This window comes from Pistacia vera, unplaced genomic scaffold (assembly GCF_008641045.1).
Source record: "Pistacia vera cultivar Batoury unplaced genomic scaffold, PisVer_v2 Contig142, whole genome shotgun sequence".
NCBI lineage: Eukaryota > Viridiplantae > Streptophyta > Magnoliopsida > Sapindales > Anacardiaceae > Pistacia > Pistacia vera.
Window position 1 is genome coordinate 1,047,023 of NW_022195489.1, and position 20,108 is coordinate 1,067,130.

The following is a 20,108-nucleotide window of genomic DNA, read 5'->3' on the forward strand; positions in this document are numbered from 1 at the left end:
GGAATTCAATATACTTTGTTTAAGAAGATGACCTTGTTCAACTGTCAAAACTTAAAATAAATCCCATCCATTTCTTTGGATCCTATTGTAGGAGTGTTTTATAACTTTTCTTGGACATTTGTCTCGGATGAACTTACAAAACTCTCTATAACGAATGTGTAATGATAGTTTCTTAACTTCATTGGGTACCATCAACTGTGAGATTGTATGTTGCAGTATTGCCTTTGTACGGAAGATCAATAACTTGAAATAAGTTATTAGCGGCATAAACATCAAAGGAGAGAAATAATGGCCAGTTGATCCGTATTTTGAAAGGATTTTGGTTTCTGTGGTCTATATTCGTTCATATGCAAGAAAAAATAGATCAATCCTTCTGCCTGGCAACCAACTAATTGTGTGCGTGACAACCTTTTGGTAGTTTAAACAAAATACAATTACAAACAAGAAATCGAAATTAAATGTATTAACACCCTATTTGGTCATGCTTTTCATCTTTTGGATTAGCGAATAGAATCTATCTTGCTCTTTTCAAATGGCTAGAGCCATTTAGGTAAAGTTTAAAGGAGATGGCTAACTTTGACCTCCTATTTTTTCAATTGCCCACTTTTGTCATGCTTAACTCTAACTAAGGCAAAATAATACTTAAGCAGGTTGCCAACTTTTGTTGGCATTGTGGATTGCTGATGACATGGAGTCATTTAAATGAAACAAATGTGTGTCATCTATGCAATATTTTATAGGTTATCAGTTGTTTCACTGTCTACTTTTTGCGCATGTTCCTGTTCCACACGAGGGTCCCCAGTTTCAGAAACAACAGAGATGTAACACAAAGTCAGTACTGCAAAATCTGGGGAATATTATTTTTCCGCGATCTAGTTGAAGAATCTTGATCCCCCCTCACATGACATCCTGTAAGGCCCCAGTTGTTCTACTTCAGCTCCTCATTTTTGACTCTATCTTGTAACTGAGGTTGTGCTTTGTAGTTTAAACAGTGTTTTTGTTGCAAGTTGTGGAGACAATATGGTAGATGAAGATCAAACTTCCATTTTGTCTAATAAAGTATTATGTGTCAGAAAGTTTATATTTCCATGGAAAAGAAACTATAGCTTTTACTCAAATGAAAGAACTAATGGTAATTGTATCATGAACAAGGGGTATCCACTGATGAGATCATTTTCCTTCCTCTTCTTTGAAAGAATATAAGGATTCAGACAAAATTGAGGAAACAAGAGAGATCCAAGTAAATAGAAAAGAAGAAAAATACTGCTTAAACTTAAGAGGTCTTAAATTTGAGTCTTTTCTTAGATGTTAATAAAGGTAGTCATTGAAGTTCTTACTTGAATAATAATTTTAAGTTTCCAAAAGATTAGTTGGGATGTGCATAAGCTTACTCGAATAATTGAAAAAAAAAAAAAAAAAAAAAAAGGCATAAATTCTATTTTCAGTCTGTAGGAGCATGCAACAAAACTAGCCCATGTTATAAAACTTCTTACTGGACGGGAATAAAAAAATCCGTAATAAGTAAGAAAAAGTTTAATATATAAAATAAATATAATAAGAGAAAAGGAAATGTGACCTCCCCTACATATTTTATACCCTCCACTACATAAAAACTCGCGATACCAACCCCATTCCATTACTCGTCTATCGAGGAAATGAGTTAAATGGGCTAATTCTCTTAGCATTTACGTTGATGCGTAAAAATCATCCACATAAGAAGGATTATATTTGAGATTCTCCAAACATTTGATGGGCATTATCTTTGAATTTGCCTGAACCCTTTTGGACTAAATGGAGGGCTGTTAAATTTTTCTATTGTTCACCTAAAAAAGTTACCAATTCATTATTAACTTATCCTTCTCAACTAACGTTCTACAAACATTCTTTTCTTTCCCACCTACCATTCTTCCCAGAAGTGGAGTCACATTTCGAGGAATATATTTGTCTTTCTCATTGTCATCTTTCACATACGCATAAAATTGTATATAAATAACACCAGTTCACCAGCAATTTCCCCATAGTTTCTTCTAACTTGACCAGGTGAAGTTGTTTTAAGTCTCTCTCTCTACTCTTCCTTGTTCAGAATATGAGTGACATGGAACACTCTTCTTCTGATGATGCTTCTGTGGACTCTAGTAGTATGCTTCTCTTCTTTGTTTTGTTTTTCATCATATCATTATTGTTTCACTGTTTGTTGTTTAATATGGTCAGCAGAATGTTACAAATTTCAGCTTTCCATAGTCTAAATATTTCCGAAAACTTATGATATTATAATCATTAACAAGCCTACCCTATTTGAATTTATTTATAACTTATTACTGTTTATTGCATTTTTGAAGAACATAAGTGGTTCATTTATTTGCTAAAAGTTTCTGGCTTCTGATATTTGTTGCAGCAGCAGACAACAACAGTCAAGAATCTGAGCTTCAGTTCTCAGATGATGAAGAAACACTAATTATAAGGATGTTCAATTTAGTAGGAGAAAGGTATGCATTATTTATTATTCATGTTCTCTAATAATTCATTTCTTTTATAAACATATGAGATCGATATTTCATGCAATATGTTTCTACCAGATGGTCTCTAATTGCTGGAAGAATCCCTGGAAGAACGGCTGAGGAGATTGAGAAGTATTGGAACACAAGATACTCGACAAGCGAATGAATGAAGGAATCAATAAATCATAGGCTAACAAGCAAAATGGAAAAAATGGGGTCATCGATCTCTTACTCTGATAACTAGTAATATTAATTTCTGGATGGCGCTTTGGAGTTTGGCTATGGCTTCTGAACTTCTCAGTCAGGCTACACAGAAATTACCAACTATATGTTAACTGATAGTTATGGTTATGTTAATATTAGTGTAATTGAACTGTGAATCTTTACTGAAATAAAACTGGTAACAGAGTGTGGTCTTTTTGTGTTCTGTTCAGATTTTCATCATAAGCTTGACTTGACAACAATATCATTTTAATTTACTCCAATACCTCAACAAAATAATATATAGTTCTTATTTATCATAATAAATAAGAATTTGAATCCACATAATGGTATTTATTTCAATCGGAGAAGTACTTAAGATTGAACAGTTTTACATGTTTCTAATGTTGGTGGTTAAACATTTTAAACAAATTTCAGCATGAAATCTGAGCCTTCATACATTTTTTCTTCTTTATTTTATTGGTTGTATTGAATTGCAAAATCATAGAAATTTCATGGAGAATATCACTCATGCTACAATTACTGTGAAGAATTAAGTATGTATACTTGTATTGTAATTAGTATATGTACATGGCTTCTTTATCAGCATACGCTCTTGTTATTAAAACAAAACAAAAAATGATACTGGGCCCTCAGGCCCATATAACTCTCTTGCTAGGCCTGGCCCATTCGGGGTATCAGGGTCTTATATATGAACCTGTCGTAGAATATATGGGCTTATAAAAGAATATTTGAATTTTTTTTTTTAATAAATTATTTCAATAGTCTTTGTAAGTGCTTCTGTTACCTCTTATAAAATTCATATTACATGTATTACTATGTCATTTATATTAGGTTTTTTTTCACACATTTTCCCCCCAATTTTCTCCTTTTTCAGATTTAGATTCATTCTGTTATGTTTTCCATAGTTTTAGTATTATATTTTCATCAAACAAACAATTATTTAAAATAAAACAAAAGGTTTCATTGATTATGAGAATTTAAGATCAGGCTTTATGTAAGATTAAATGTTAAGAGTTAAAACAAAAATATAAAATGAAACATGATTGTAAATAGAATTTATAATGTTATTTCTAGTAATTAAAAGTAAGGTTAAATTTTTTACAAGAAAAAATAAATTTAAAAGTGGAAGGTGAAGATCAATTAGGTTGGGGCTGTAGATCACTTCCCTTATTTTATAATTAAAATAAGCATTACATACAAATTTGGGATACATAATATTACGTTTAGTTAACAAATAAAAAATATTACTTAATAAATTAATTTTATAGTCTAAGAAGTGCATATCATCAAATAAGTTTGAAAAAAATAGTATTTCAAAAAATTGATATAATTTAATTTATAATAATTGAAGAAAGTTAGAAATGGGCTGCGCAAAATATCTAATTTTTATTATAAATTTCATATTATCTCTGTTCATATCTTATTTACATTATGATATTTAGAAGTTAATAAATATTGTGACCAAAACAAGGAATGTATTTGTCCAAATTCGAATTACATATCTTTCAATCCTCTTCAATGCTTTTTAAAATTTGTTTGCAATCAAGGGACCTACCTTATAATAAAAAGTTTGGTCCATAAAAGTGCATTTTCTAGATATTTTATATTGTCATTTGTGAATATTATTGGCCTTACTTTTGCAAATTGCAAGAAATATTATTTGTAACATCATAAATCAATTATATTATATGAGGGACAATCCAAAGCCCTAAATTGACTACAATCCAAAGTTCTACCTTCGTCTCGTATAATATTTGCTTTAATTTGCTTCTTAATTAATTCGTAAATTTAGAAATAAGAATAAGTAATCCATATACAGACCAAATAACAAGAATTTTCTAAGGATTCCAAAATAATAAAAATTCTATGTCGTTAGTGAGACATTAATTTGGTTCCAAATTAGGTGGAACCAACATTGAGCAGGTTTGGGTCCGGTTTCACCACTTTAGGAACCGGATTAGGAACTAAGGTTCGGGTACCCTAGGTGGAACCGACGGGTACTCAAGGTGTATTTGTAATTTTTGTAAATAGTTAAAGGTGTAGTATAATTTTTATAAGATATATTTGTTATTTTTGTGAATAGGAGGGGTGTCTTATAATTTTACGTGAACAATATCGGGTACCCAAGACCTGGAACCGGGATGTGTGGTTTAGGTTCCCGTTCCTAAATCCTAGCAATCCTCAGGTTTGAGTCTGATTCCGATTCCAAGGGATTGGGTCGGGTACCCGGATTTGCTCATCTCTAGTTACACGTAACACTCTAAATTGAAGTAACATTAATCATAAGGGGACAAATTAAATAAGGTCAAATTGAAAATAGTTGTCTTAATATTTAATTTTATCTTCAAATTTATGATATGATGCCATATAAACTCTAAAAGATTGGCTGACAATACTTTTCATTTTTAAATTTCAAATTAAAATGTAGGTCGTACTCTTAGGTCCACAAATAAAAATATCAATCCAATTAATTAACAAAACTTTAGTCTATTTTAAATATCACAATTTAAATTATTAACCACAAAAAGTAAAGTATCTTCTAGAAAGTACTGGACTTCACTTTCACTTTATTTATGATATCTATTTGCTTTCTTCATAAATTTATCTATCTTTCTCGTGAAAAATATGAGGCCAAAAACGTTTTGGACACTTCTTATTACCTAGCCATCCATCTTTTTTGTGTTGACATTTGAATAGTAAAAATTTTAAGGTTTGTTTGAAGTTCTTTGTCTTTGACATTATGATTGTCGTAACGCTAGTTAACGTACAGGATTGGCACATCAATCATAAGACCGATTGCAAATATTTTTACCTATTGATGAGTTCGGTATTGTCGTTCGTTAGATATAAATAACTACTTCAATTCCATTGGAACTAGACTTCGTGGTGTTGTTTCTGCTAGTTATGGAAAAGATCTGTCTATAACTGAATCAAACAAAACCATAGGGAAAAAATGTAATTAAACAGGAAGATATTATATCAACAATTTTGAGTCCTTGTCATTGAATAGACACAACAAAAGAAGCACTTTAGCCCCTTCACGACAAAAGCTGACCCAGAACCGGCCCAGGCCCAGGCCCGGCCCAAATAGTTAGCAAAAATTAACCACAAGATGACAAACCCACAATTCACAACTCGCTCTGCATGACTGACTACTCACTCAGCACAACTCACCTCTCGCTACTTCATGAACGCCACTTGCACCTTAACTAGATACGATTGGGATAGCAAGCTCCTGACACGTGTCTACTATAAAATTAAATGGCCCATAAATTTTCTAATTTGAATTTTATTAACAATAATAATGTTTCTCGAAAAGGCAAATATATAAGTTAGACAGTTCAAAAATCAGAAATGAACTTTATAATTTACTAATTACCATAATTGACAATTTAATATTTCTAAATAATAATTAGAATATGCAGGAAGAATTTTTTATATTTTATTTTAAAACTTATCATGAATTCAACTGAATCTAAGCCTTTCATATCCTATCTGTTGGCACGTGTCGTCAGATATTTTCTTCGCCACCTTCGTTTCCCCCTATAAACTCTCACCGCCTTCATCACTCTCAGCATCACAAGCACAAACGCTCTCGACTTTGTTCTCAGATCGCCTTGTCGTTTCGTTTCGTTTCAGTTTTTTAGCAGTAAGATTATGGCAGCCATGGCCTCAACCGCCTTGACTTCATCTCTCGCATCAACAAAGCTCTTTGATTCCTCCTTCCATGGTACTGCCGTCTCAGCACCACCCTCTCTTCGTCTTCAACCCACTAAATCTTCCAGCCGGAACTTCTCTGTTTCTGCATCTTCTAGCCCCTCTTATGATTTGAACGCCTTCAAGTTTGAACCCATCAAGGAGTCCATTGTATCCCGTGAAATGACACGCAGGTACCGATCACACACTCCCCAAGGTTCATTTTTTCTCGTCTACCATTCTTAAAAATTGAAACTTGAGTTTTGATGTGGGCTAAAGATTCGTTTTTTCTTATCTTTTGCAGGTATATGACGGACATGATCACATATGCTGACACCGATGTGGTGGTGGTCGGTGCTGGCTCTGCTGGGCTCTCTTGTGCCTATGAGCTTAGCAAGAACCCTAACATTCAGGTCGCTATTATTGAGCAATCTGTTAGCCCTGGTGGTGGCGCGTGGCTCGGTGGACAGCTCTTCTCAGCCATGGTAAATAGTATTTGCTTGAGTTCTAAGAGGGCTTTTTAATCCATTTCTCTCAGAGAATGAATCAAAAGAAGATTTTGGACTTATATTTAATGTTTTCAAATTATTTTACAAAATCAGAGATCTAATAGTGAGATTTTATAAGAACAAAATTAGTTAAAATTACTCGCGTGAAAGTTAGAAATGGAATCCTTTAATTTGCATAATATTTCTGTCTGTCTAACCAGAACTTTGAATTAATTGCCTGTATTTCTAACAGGTGGTGCGTAAACCAGCTCACCTTTTCCTTAATGAGCTGGGCATTGACTACGATGAGCAAGACAACTATGTTGTGATCAAACACGCTGCTCTTTTCACCTCCACCATCATGAGCAAGCTCTTGGCACGCCCCAATGTGAAGCTCTTCAATGCCGTGGCGGCCGAGGACTTGATAGTGAAAGAAAACAGAATCGGTGGTGTGGTGACCAACTGGGCACTGGTGTCCATGAACCATGACACACAATCTTGCATGGACCCCAATGTGATGGAGGCCAAGGTTGTGGTGAGCTCATGTGGGCATGATGGACCCTTTGGTGCCACAGGTGCGAAGAGGTTGAAGAGTATTGGAATGATCGACAATGTCCCTGGCATGAAGGCCCTCGACATGAATACTGCTGAGGATGCTATTGTGAGATTGACCAGGGAGATTGTGCCTGGAATGATTGTCACTGGCATGGAAGTTGCTGAGATTGATGGAGCTCCCAGAATGGTATGTAATGCATTATTTCTGATGGGTGAAATTTGTATCTTTTAACAATGGCACTAAATATTGTCCTTGTCGATGTAGGGGCCGACATTTGGGGCGATGATGATATCAGGGCAGAAGGCAGCTCACTTGGCATTGAAGGCGTTGGGACAGCCGAATGCATTGGATGGAACATATGTGGGAGGCATTCACCCAGAGCTGATTTTGGCCGCCGCGGATTCTGCTGAGATTGCCGATGCTTAAATTGGTAGTAGCAGCTTGCAAATAAACTAGCAAAGAGTTTTAGTTTTTATTAGAGTGGTGGTGGTGGGTACTTGAGGTAAAAGGGTGATGGGGATGATCATGTAATCAAATCATTCAGTAGTTTTTGTTAATAATGAGGGTGTGTGTTTATCCATTTCCTTTGTTTTTCTGTGTAAGACTGTTGGATTTGAGGAGGTAAAGACTTAACTATCTTCGCTTTCTTCTTGGCTGTAACCTTATTCCTTATGTGACTTGATTCAGAAATACTAAGCCAAGTGAAAATATTGAGATGGAACTTTGGTAAAGAAATATTGATCTGTGTAATTGGTGAAATCACTTTTGAAGATGCCTTAGACCAAACCATGAACTTTTAAAATGTTCATCAAGTGCAAAACAAAGATCTTGGATTGGGGAACCAGACCAGATGTTCATATATTACAGAATATGATTATTGTCTTCAGAATTGAGAAAATTAGACAACAATTTGTTGTGGTCTTGTGGGATTTTTAATTGGAATTGCTGACCATTTGATATTGACACAGACATAACTTAGAATTCACCTGAATTAGGTGATCATTAGAAATTTATTTAGTGTTCCACAAGTCTATTTACAGTTCTTAGAATCTAAATACTAATAACTGGGTGAGCACGGGTAGCGGGTAGAATCGGAACCGGGGGTAAGAACCGGAATTGGAATCGGAACCTATCCAGAACCTGTACTGTGCGGGTAGGTTCTGGTTCCAATTTTTTGGAACCGCTATTGTGCGGGTAGGTTCTGGTTCCAATTTTTTGGAACCGTTACTGTGCGGTTCCGGTTCCGATTCTTGCATGTGGAGGAACCAGAACCGGAACCTGTAAAAAGGGTATCCTGTTTGGAACCTGTTTTGGAATCTGTTTGAAATCTGTTTTGGAACCTATTTGGAATCTGCTTTGGAACCTGTTTTGGAACCGCTTTGGAACCTGTTTTGGAACCTATTTTGAATCTGCTTTGGAACCTGTTTTGGAACCTGTTTAGAACCTATTTTGAAACCTGGACTATAATGAAATATTTGTGAAATGTAAATATTGAGGAGTTCTATTATTTTACATATAAAAAAATTTAAAATAAAGTTAATTTTTTTAAATTTTTAGAATAACCTAATTAAAATATATCGAATACAATTATATTTATTACATATAATTACACCAATTAAAAGCTTAATAATTATAATACATTAATATTAAAGTTTTGATCAATTAAGTGAATAATTGGAATTATGATCCAATTAAGTGTTTTAAATTTTAATGTTATTAAAAAATTATTTTTGAATAAAATAGTATATTTATTGGGTAATAATATATTTAGTTATTTACTTCAATTATCATTCTATAATCTATAATAAATTAGTAATTAATAATTATATATGATAAATTAATAAACATTAATAAATTTAATTACTAGTTAATATCATACTTAATCAATTATAACATTACATTATAGTTAAATGATTCTAATTAATTATAATTTTTATAACATTACTAATTGATTTATAGTATAATTAATTATAGCATTACATTAATTGATTACTACTTAATTAATTGACTTATAAGTTATAACTATTAATAGTTAATTAATTGACTTATAATTAAATTTAATTAATTATAGCATTACGTTATAGATTTAATGTATAATTACTTAATCAATTATAATTTTTATTATAAATATTAGTACACTTAATTAAATGATTAAAATTTAATTAATTAAATATTACATTAAAAATTTATATATATTACTTAATAGTTAATTCAGTATAACATTACATTATGATGATATATAATTAATTTAACATTACATAATTAAATAATTACTAATTGATTATGTCATTATATTATAAATATTATAATTACTAATTTACTACATAAACATTAGCATATACTTAATTAAATGATAAAAATTTAATTATATAACATTACCTTATAAACATTTCATTATAAACATTAATTAAATATTACATTATAGTTAATAATTACTCAATTAAATTATATATTATTATATTACATTATATATCATGATCACTTACTAATTATAGCATTACATGTTAAATGATTACATAATTATTAATTAGTTTGTTTATACATTACATTATAAACAGTAGTAATTTACTAATTTACTATATTATTACATCTAATTAACGATTAAAAATTTAATTAATTATACATTACCTTATATATTTATAATATGATTACTTAATCAATTTAACATTCCATTATAAACATTAGTATATTATCAAATGATTTGAAATTTAATTAATTATAATATTAAATTATAGATTTATAGTATGATTACTTAATTCATTATACATTACATTATAATATTATAGTAGATCATATAATTAATAACATTACATAATTAATGATTACTTAATTGATTATGAGTTATGATATTAGTTTTAAACATTAGTAATTACTAATTACTACATAAACATTAGCACAATACTTAATTATGATAAGAAATTTAATTAATTATACATTACCTTATAAACATTTCATTATAATATTAATTAATGTTAATAATTACTCAATTAATTATAATATTATTTATATACATTATATTATAACTTATTTATTATAGCATTATATAGTTAAAATGTCACATAATTACTTAATTAGTTATGAATTTATAACATTACATTATAAACATTAGTAATTTACTATACTATTACATTACTTAATTAAACGATTAAAAATTTAATTAATTATAACATTACTTTATATTTTATAATATGATTACTTAATCAATTATAACATCCATTATAACATTAGTATATTAATTAAATGATTTAAAATTTAATTAATTAAATATTAAATTAAGATTTATAGTATGATTACTTATTTCATTATATATTAACATTATACTATTATAGTATGATCATATAATTAATATAACATTACATAATTAAATGATTACTTAATTGATTATGATATTATATTATAATATTAGTAATTTACTAATTTACACAATACTTGATCAAATTATTATAATTTTTATTATTATAACATTTATTATAAATTTAGGTATGATTATTTAATTAATTATACATTCCATTATAAACAGTATACAATACTTAATTAAATGATTAACAATTTAATTAATATATATTACATTATAATTAATAGTAATTACTTAATTAATTATAACATTACAATTTACATTGTAGTAGACACTTAATTTTATAACTTACAATTTACATTGTACTAATCACTTATTTAATTATAACATTACTAGTTTTCTAATATTAATTTACTAAATTATATTTGGTATATTGTAAATACCCAATTGACCAATATAACATTAATTAATAATTAATAAATATTAATAATTTATTTTATTGAATTGTGATGAATAATTGTTGTGTTTTGGTTTTGATTGACGAATTTTATGTAATTGTGATAATTGATTGAATTCAAGTGTTGCTTAGAGATACAGGTTATGAGTTACATTGGACACAATTAATGAATTGAAAATTTTTTAGGGGTGTATTTGTAAACTTATAAGTGTTTTTGTTATTTTTAAACTAATAGGGAGGTAATTATTTTTTACAGGGTACCCTGGAAAGGAACCGGAACCTGCATTTTAGGTTTCTGTTCCTTGAATTGAAGAACTGTACTGTGCGATTCCGGTTCCTGTTTCTTTTTTTGGGAACCTGCACTGTGCAGTTCCGGTTTCGGTTCCCCGAAAATGTAGGGTACCCGGAACCGCTCACCCCTACTAATAACTAAAAGTGAGATTTTTTCTTTTCTAAATTTTTGTACCATTTAATTTAGATAAACTAAAAGAAAATAAATCATAAAAAGAATCACTAACAGATACCAAATTCATCCATATGTCCGTAGCTCATAGTTAGGTGAATTGGTGATGATTAAGTGAATGGAGATATTAGTTGGATAGCCACCAGTCTCAGTTCGATTTCATCTGATTATTGCTATTTAAGTAAGGTTGTAATGAGGATTGTTGTGCTATTCTTTCTCTCATTAGTTGAGGTGTATATACGGGGAAAATAAAAAACCAAATTCTAATCCGAACAAAAATTTATATCCTAATTTGTCACACCTAGTTGCATAGAACAAGGTATAAAATTATCTTGTCCCAGATAAGGATGTTATGTTATATAATGGGTTAATCTTGTCATTTACTCCACCATATACTTATTTATTTTTCTTTTTCTGAATCTAATAAGTGTTATGATTGTTTAAAATAAATAAAAAATAATTATTATGATTTGTTCTGTATTCCCATTTAACAAATTACTAAAAGAGGGAAATCTACGACGCTGTTTTATCCTGGTCTGGCATTTGCACTGCACACAAATTCAATTGCACAAATTCTCTCATCTAAAGATCACCAACACGTCACCGTTTAACTCTGAGGTATGTTCCTATTTTCTCATCGACGCTAACCCTAATTCCTCTGTTTGTTTCCCGAGAAAAATCAATAGCACAAATTACCTTAATCAAATTGTTCTATAACAGTAATAATAAATTGTTTGATTCGATTTTGTAAAATTACTGTGATGTGATTGGTGGCAGCAGCTGAAGAGATTGAGCGATGGACGAACTGTTAGCTGCGATAATTCCTATTCTGCTTGTTCTCGCTTTAATTCCTTTGTTTTTATGGAGACGCCGCTCAGTTTCTCGAGAAGAGCAACATCAAGAGGAGGTCTGTTGATTCTTCTACTTTTGTTACTTGAAAGCCAATTAGAATTTGGAGATTGAATTGTTTCATTCTATTGCCAATTATAGATGTTGACTAATGCTAAGAATTAGTTAAGTAGTCAGCTCTGTGGATTCTTGTCACAAGGTTTGATTTTGGAATTTTTGGGGAACGCATGTTTGCCAAAGTTTATTGGATTCCTGCTTCCCAAATTGAACTTGAGTTAAAAAGGAAGATGATAATGATTAACGTTTTGAAGATTTAAACTGTTCCCGAAGCACATAGATCGAGATTGGTCTTTGATGTGAATCATGTTTGGCAAAGTGTTTCAGACAGATTTTAGAAGGAAAGATTGGGATTTGGTAAACATACCCCGTGTTAGCAATACCAAGTGTGTGTTATGAATGTACTTTTTACTTGAAACTACAAGCCCGTTCTTGTTTCCTTTGTGAGAGTTTTTCTTTTAGAACGTTGTTGAATGGGCATTGACTAGGTTTCTAAATGTGTGGTATAACTTACAGGTTCCACAGAGGGAAACTGTGGTACGTGCCACTGGTGCTCGTCGGATGCGTAGAAGACCTGCTGCTGGTGCTAGCACGTCATCAGCTGGAGCTGCTGCTGTAGAAGGTCCTTGGTTTTTTGTTTTGTATTACTTTTATTTAGTTTCTGCTGTTCAATTTAAATGCTCCTGTTTTCTGCATGCACTGAGGCTGAAATTTCGTAAATGCATAGACTGGGCCCCATTAGAGTAGAGGGTGGTGTTTGTGGATGATGTAATTAATATTTATGAAATTGGGCCTGCAGTTGGATTTGTTCAGAGATGCTGTAGAATTGAAAGGTTTTTAGATACTTAGGCCAGGATAATCTCGACTGTATAGTTTACTAAAAGATAGCTAGGAATTGGCCAAAATGTATTTTGGCTGGAAAAGACTGGATGATACATTGCAAATGATATGAGTGGATGGATGAGGTTAAAGGTGATTGGTTCTTAAAGGAGTTTTGGGATAGTTAAGCATTGTCACCAATAACTTGAGTTGGTTTTGGACATTTAATCTTTGATTTTCAGATAAATAAAACCATCTGTTTTCACTATAAGAAAACTTGATGTATATTTTAAAATAATTGAATGGGAAATTTTTGTATCATAGCATTTTTCCATTAATGCTACTTTACACAAATAAGATGCTGGTACATCATATATGCGTTTCTAATCCTGATTTGATGGTGTCCCTGGTGTACTCCATTTTTGTTCCCCCTCTGTTGTACTTTTCTTCACTCAAGCACCCTATGTCATATGGGAAACTGGTATTTTACTGAATATAATAATTTTAATACACATGTGACCACAGAAACTGTTGAGGGAAGTGATGATGAAGCTGTGGAGGGTGAGAATTATGAGGCTAAAGCATCAACGAAGAAGGAGAGAAAGCGGCAAGAGCGAGAAGCACAACGACAGGTGCAATATATATATATATTTTATATTTTCATGGCATTGTGTCTTAACTTAATTGCTATGTTCTTATTGGAAAAAACAAAACCTAAAATTTGGATCAGAGGAAGGCTGTCTTGTCATGAATCTCTGTTGAACCTAAAACATTTGATGAAATTCTGAATATAAACATTTAGTTTTCTTGAAGAAAATCTTTCCTCCTTGATGTAATAGTGAAGTTCTAATTCAAATGACAATATTTTGAGTGACTGACTCATTCTCAAGCCAAATTTCATTAAAGAAATAAACAATTGGGTATCAGAAAGATATGGACTTTTGGAGTAGAGATGCCTTTGGCCTATTTATCTGGTCTTTGTGTGCCTCCTTTTTTTTTGGTTACTTCTTTGTCATTTTTGTTGATGTATTGGTAGTTTACTGTGCTTATATAATCATTGTAAAGGCTGAAGTAGCTGCACATGAGTCAAGGAAGTCAAAGCAAGACCGCTATGCAGAAATGCGAAGGAGGAAGGATGAGGAGCATGAAGCACGGGAGCGTGCATTGGTGGGTAGATCTCTTCTTTTATGGTATTTTTAGATTTCTCTATGGTTAGATGGTTGGCCTTCTGGATAAACAACCAGGCCTTTGGTTATATAGGAAGAAGAAGCCAAGGCTCAGAAAGCCAGGGAGGAGGAAGCAGCTGCATTAGAATTCGACAAGTGGAAAGGGGAATTTTCAATTGATGCTGAAGGTACTACAGAAAATGAATTGCAAGATGGGAAACGGGATTTGCTTTCTGACTTTGTTGATTACATAAAGGTAATTTTTTGGTCTGTACTTATTTTTTGGGACTTTGGTCTTTGAAATATGTACTTAGTTTACCCATTGGTGATTATCAGAGCCTGCAATTGCAGTTAACATCATTGTCAATTTATTCGCTTTTTATTATCTGAACCTTTGAAGTGAAAGTATTTTAGAATGTATAGAATAGAGATATGTTAATGGGTGTAGTGAGGCTTAAAGGTGTACCTGATTATTCTGGTGCTAATTCTTTTCCCTTATGATGGATCTTGCAGAAACACAAATGTGTTCCTTTAGAAGATCTTGCTGCTGAATTTAAGTTACGAACTCAGGTAAATGTCTTAGCCATTTTATTTACTTTATTTTTACGAAAGCTGTTTGCTTTCTTTCTATTATCCCTGTGGTTTTAGTAAGTGATTATGTTCTTAAATAGTTAATTGCAATGGATGTATTTAATTTTATTTGTTATTTGACCAATGAGCTTATTTATTCTGCTTTTTCGTAACTTTGCTGTATGAATACATCTGTCTGTCAAAGTAATTATGGATTATTAAATGCCTTATGGAATTGTAATTACTTCTTATTATAGTCTTGGAGTATCATGGCCCTAATATTGCAATACAAATTTTGGTTGATGCAGGAATGTATCAATCGGATTACTTCGCTGGAAAGCATGGGTATGTAATCTTCCACACGCTCTCTTTGTACTGAAGTTGCTTTCTTGAATTGATTATACTTTGCTGCATCGTTCACCTTTACAGACCATTTTTTCTTCCTTCAATGTTTCAAAGCTATCTGGTGTTGAAGTATAATATTGCATAATTTTAATAATGTGTTTATCTTTTCATCGTTAATTTAAAGCAATTCTATTATTCAGTTTAAAGTTTGCTATGGAATCTTCTTCTCTGAAAGGCTTACCAAGGAACTTAATGTTGGATTTTTGTTTGATTAGGGCGGCTTTCTGGCGTGATGGATGATAGAGGAAAATACATTTACATCTCCCAGGAAGAGATGACAGCTGTGGCCGACTACATTAAACATCAGGGAAGGGTTAGCATCTCCCATCTAGCTAGTAAGTCCAACCAGTTCATTGATTTGGAATCAAAAGCACAGTTTGTTGAGGACCTGAGCAGTGTGGAGGAGATTACTGTTGCTTAACTTGATGTACGCCCTTACTTGTGTTACATACTTAAAAGAAAAATTAAACTAACAGAATGATAGAAAGGAGAACATAAAAATTTGATAAATTTTTGTATAGATAAAATCTCATGATGGGCAATCAAAAAGCAAGACGCACCGAAGATGTGCCAGGATAAGATTTTGGCCTGAGTTTGATGATGCATGACAAAAATTATGATCATTCTGGCAAAATCTTTCTCATCTAGACTTCTTAGATTAGATGTGAAAAATTATTCCTGAAGATTTACGATACTGATGTTGGAGCATTGTATAGTGTTTGGGATTAAAAAGAAATTAGATCCAGGACCAGAATTTACCATCGTCGATTAGTAAGTTTGCAGAATGGAGTGAATTTCATTGGCCTATCGTCCTCTATCATGGATCGTCTCTTTTGTCAATTGTTGTTCTGAGTTGATTTCAAATTTGTAATTTGTGGTTGGTAGAAGGAAACATATGATCATATATGTTAACAATTATCATATTTCGAAGCTGAGATTTCTAGAGAATTTTAAAAAATCAATTTATCAAGTTTCACCATTTTATTATGCTTTGAAATCTGTGTCAGGTCAGTTTATTTACACCTCAAATAATATTAGGGTTCACATCTTGTAAGTAAAATATTTGAAGGTAACTCATAAATATGAGAAGTGGTGTTAAGGTGGTTCAAAATTTTTTGATTGTCAGATTAATCTTTCGAGGTTATTTTCTTCTAAATTGTCCTTCATCTATCCAACTATTATTGCAAACTGTAATATGACATTAATAATTTATTACAAATTTGGTAATTTTACAGAAATCTTATTTGTTTTGTCAAACCTACGTGACAACTTCTGGGTTATATTTTCTTCGTTCAAATGTATTAGAATATGAACTGGAGATAGTTTTTAGAACTTTGTAATATGGAAACATTAATGGTTCATTTTGCAAAATAAAATATCATATTAGTAACAACATTTTATAATATTAAAAGCTTAAAAATATGATATTTTTTTTTTTTTTTTTTTAAATTTTAAGAACAAGCACTATAAAACTTCCGACTAATGCCCATATCTCACAAGTTAAAATTCACTAATTTATTGCTAATTAACGATAATTTGTTGGAAGCTTGATAGCTCTTCAGGCCAGTTTATGGCATCTCAAACAGTTATTCAGTTAATGCCGTGACAATTTATCAACCACATAGTAAATTAAAACCCAAAAAAATAGCATGCAGCTCCATATAATTAAAGTTTGTACGTATAGTTTTTTTTTTTTTTCTGAACAAAAATAAAACAACAAACTCTTTGTCTCTCCTCCGAAGAAGCAGCAAAAACTAGAGGAAGAGAATTGAGCTTGACTTAGTCTCTAACTATGTCTTCCCTTTTATAACCTTCATCTCTCAATCTTCCATGGGTTTTCCACAGATTCCCCTTCTCTGCCTCGCCGCGAGAAAGTTCTCGCGCGGCGCTTGCAAATCCAATAAACTTCCAATTGTTCTCCATCTCTAGTCTCTTTACAATCACCACCATCATCTCTTTCTCTCAAACCTTACTCTTTAATACAATGAGAACATATAAAATAACAAGCTTGAAGAAAATACTATCACCACCACCACCATTGCCTCGTTCTGTTATTTTTCTTTTTTATATTGCCTTGTTGTTCCATGTAAATAATGGCCAAGATGCTGGTTCAGATGATTACGGTGATTCACCGCCTGCTCCGGCTCCACCACCAGGTCAAGAAGAATGTAATGGGATCTTCTTGACCTACAGTTTTACTGGACGAGAAAAGGAATTGCCCTACCTCAAAAATGCAAGCGCACAAGCTTGGGCGTTTAAGGCCATGGCGACTATTGTGAATGCTGGTACTGAGGAGCTTAAAGCGTGGAAAATGTACGTGGGGTTTCATAGAAAAGAGGTTTTGGTGTCGGCTTCCGGAGCCACCATTATCGACGGAGCTGATTTTCCTGCGCCTGTTGGGAATGGAACCACCTTTGTGGGGAACCCACTGGCGGATTTGAAAACGTCCGTCGATACCGCCGGTGATTATACTCAGATTTCGGTTCAGATTGAAATCACAGGCACGCAGTTCGGAGTTAAGCCACCAGGTGTCCCAATGCCAAAGACCCTCAAGCTCATGAATGATGGATATGTTTGTCCTGGTCCGACTAAAGAAGGTAATCTTTATTTTTATTATACATCATATCAAAAAGTTTATTTTAATATAAAAAGATTACAAATAACGTCATTCGAACTGCTGAATCATAATTAATGGGTTGGATGTATTATAATATATCATTTTGAAAGCATATAATATTGAAATATTGTTTAGCAAATACTAAAATTTGATTGCTCAGGGAGCTATATGCATGTATGCTGTAAAAGGAATCCAAAATACAAAGCGCCACCAGCCAAATCCACCAAATTTGCACCACGCCAGAACGGAGATCTCTCCATGATATATGATGTAATTCAGGCCTATTCCAACAATTATCTTGCTCAAGTTACGATCGACAACATGAACCCTTTGGGCCGTCTTGATCATTGGAACTTGACCTGGGAATGGCAAAATGGTGAGTTCATTTCAACCATGAGGGGAGCTTATACTCACAAAAAGGGCGCTGCTGACTGCCTTTATGGCCCTGCTGGAAAATTTTATAAAGACTTTGATTTCTCAAATGTCCAGAATTGTGAGAAGAAACCTATTATTTCTGATTTGCCCGCTGATCGAAAAGATGATGAGAAAATTGGCAAGTTACCATATTGTTGTAGAAATGGTAGTATTTTGCCAAAAACGATGAATGAGAGCAAGTCAAGATCGATTTTTCAGTTGCAAGTTTATAAGTTGCCTCCTAATGATAACAGAACTGCTTTAGTTCCACCAATGAAATGGGCAATCAATGGTCTTGTGAATCCAAACTACAAGTGTGGCCCTCCAATAAGAGTTGAGCCAACTGAATTTCCTGACCCCAGTGGACTTCAATCTACTACTACTGCAGTGGCAAGTTATCAAGTCATTTGCAACATAACAAAGCCTGAGAAAGAAAAAGCTCGGTGCTGTGTTTCATTCTCCGCCTATTACAATGAATCTATCATTCCTTGCCCAACTTGTGCTTGCGGTTGTCCAGATACTGATAAATGCAACCCCAAGGCTAAAGCTATGCTCCTTCCTTCAGAGGCTCAACTTGTGCCTTTTGAAAATAGGACTGCCAAAGCTGTTGCTTGGGCTAGTCTCAAACATAAGCGTGTTCCTAAGCCAATGCCATGTCCTGATAACTGTGGAGTGAGTCTTAATTGGCACATCAATTCTGATTATAAAGATGGATGGTCAGCTCGACTTACACTCTTCAATTGGGGTGATGTCTCATTTGAGGATTGGTTCACAGCAGTGAAAATGGACAAGGTTTATGCAGGTTATGAAAATGTGTATTCATTTAATGGGACAAGGTTGCCACAAGTAAACAAAACACTATTCTTCCAGGGGTTAGAAGGTCTAAATTACTTGATGGCAGAGACAAATGGTACTAAACCAGGTGAACCAAGAGTGCCAGGAAAACAGCAGTCTGTGATTTCATTCACCAAGAAACATTTACCAAATATAAATATTCAGAGGGGTGATGGATTTCCTACAAAGGTGTTCTTCAATGGAGAAGAATGTACTCTTCCAACAGAATTTCCTATAAGAGATTCAGGGCATAGATCTCCAGTGAATTTCGTGCTTGTTATGTTGATTGGGGTCCTGACTTTCATGTTGATGCAGGATCAATTCCATTAAAACTAGCATCCATTTGGGGTTATTTTGTCTTCCTTTTAAGTCTGTTCTTGTAGGAAATTGGTAAGATTTTCAGTTACTTGTATTTAATTTATTTAAGCAATTTGAGCACTGTCTCATGGAAATTTTATTTAAACTAGTAGTACTATTCTTTAATCCCCACATACAAAGTGTTGTTCTTGTTCTTGTTCTTGTTCTGTCAGCAGAGGGGGGATGTCTACTCACTTGGGAAGATTCATAACAATGAATGATATTGCCACCAATAGCATGAGCAAGGCCTACTTTATAAGTTTAATTCAAATGCAGTGCCAGGATTGTAAAAGTTGATACAGACATTATTTTTTTCTATGTATTTTGATCAAATTTTTAATA

General features: G+C 32.6%; 4 protein-coding genes across 6 annotated transcripts; all 4 read left to right on the plus strand.

Moving 5' to 3' along the window:
* The first annotated feature begins 1,898 nt into the window (after nt 1-1,898).
* On the plus strand, nt 1,899-2,708 carry LOC116123464 (MYB-like transcription factor ETC1). Of its 2 annotated transcripts, none has more exons than XM_031409242.1 (3): nt 1,899-2,138; nt 2,399-2,486; nt 2,577-2,708. In XM_031409242.1, exons 1-3 carry the CDS (start codon nt 2,087-2,089, stop codon nt 2,662-2,664), a joined length of 228 nt encoding a protein of 75 aa, XP_031265102.1. In that variant the 5' UTR covers nt 1,899-2,086; the 3' UTR covers nt 2,665-2,708. The 2 variants fall into 2 exon arrangements, with proteins under 2 accessions (XP_031265102.1, XP_031265101.1); XM_031409241.1 differs by having other exon boundaries at nt 1,907-2,138; nt 2,396-2,486.
* A 3,569-nt stretch (nt 2,709-6,277) lies between these two features.
* LOC116123427 (thiamine thiazole synthase, chloroplastic) lies at nt 6,278-8,184 on the plus strand. The gene is made up of 4 exons (XM_031409201.1): nt 6,278-6,613; nt 6,724-6,904; nt 7,161-7,649; nt 7,728-8,184. Exons 1-4 carry the CDS (start codon nt 6,381-6,383, stop codon nt 7,887-7,889), a joined length of 1,065 nt encoding a protein of 354 aa, XP_031265061.1. The 5' UTR covers nt 6,278-6,380; the 3' UTR covers nt 7,890-8,184.
* A 3,999-nt stretch (nt 8,185-12,183) lies between these two features.
* On the plus strand, nt 12,184-16,338 carry LOC116123460 (DDRGK domain-containing protein 1). 2 transcript variants are annotated; one of them, XM_031409238.1, is made up of 9 exons: nt 12,184-12,296; nt 12,456-12,585; nt 13,101-13,206; nt 13,929-14,035; nt 14,469-14,570; nt 14,664-14,825; nt 15,083-15,139; nt 15,448-15,484; nt 15,760-16,338. In XM_031409238.1, the coding sequence occupies exons 2-9, from the start codon at nt 12,475-12,477 to the stop codon at nt 15,963-15,965; spliced, it is 888 nt and encodes a 295-aa protein (XP_031265098.1). In that variant the 5' UTR covers nt 12,184-12,296; nt 12,456-12,474; the 3' UTR covers nt 15,966-16,338. The 2 variants fall into 2 exon arrangements, with proteins under 2 accessions (XP_031265098.1, XP_031265097.1); XM_031409237.1 differs by having other exon boundaries at nt 12,459-12,585.
* A 1,190-nt stretch (nt 16,339-17,528) lies between these two features.
* Nucleotides 17,529-19,798, plus strand: LOC116123385 (COBRA-like protein 10). The gene is made up of 2 exons (XM_031409158.1): nt 17,529-18,141; nt 18,322-19,798. Exons 1-2 carry the CDS (start codon nt 17,529-17,531, stop codon nt 19,737-19,739), a joined length of 2,031 nt encoding a protein of 676 aa, XP_031265018.1. The 3' UTR covers nt 19,740-19,798.
* Nucleotides 19,799-20,108: the final 310 nt, after the last annotated feature.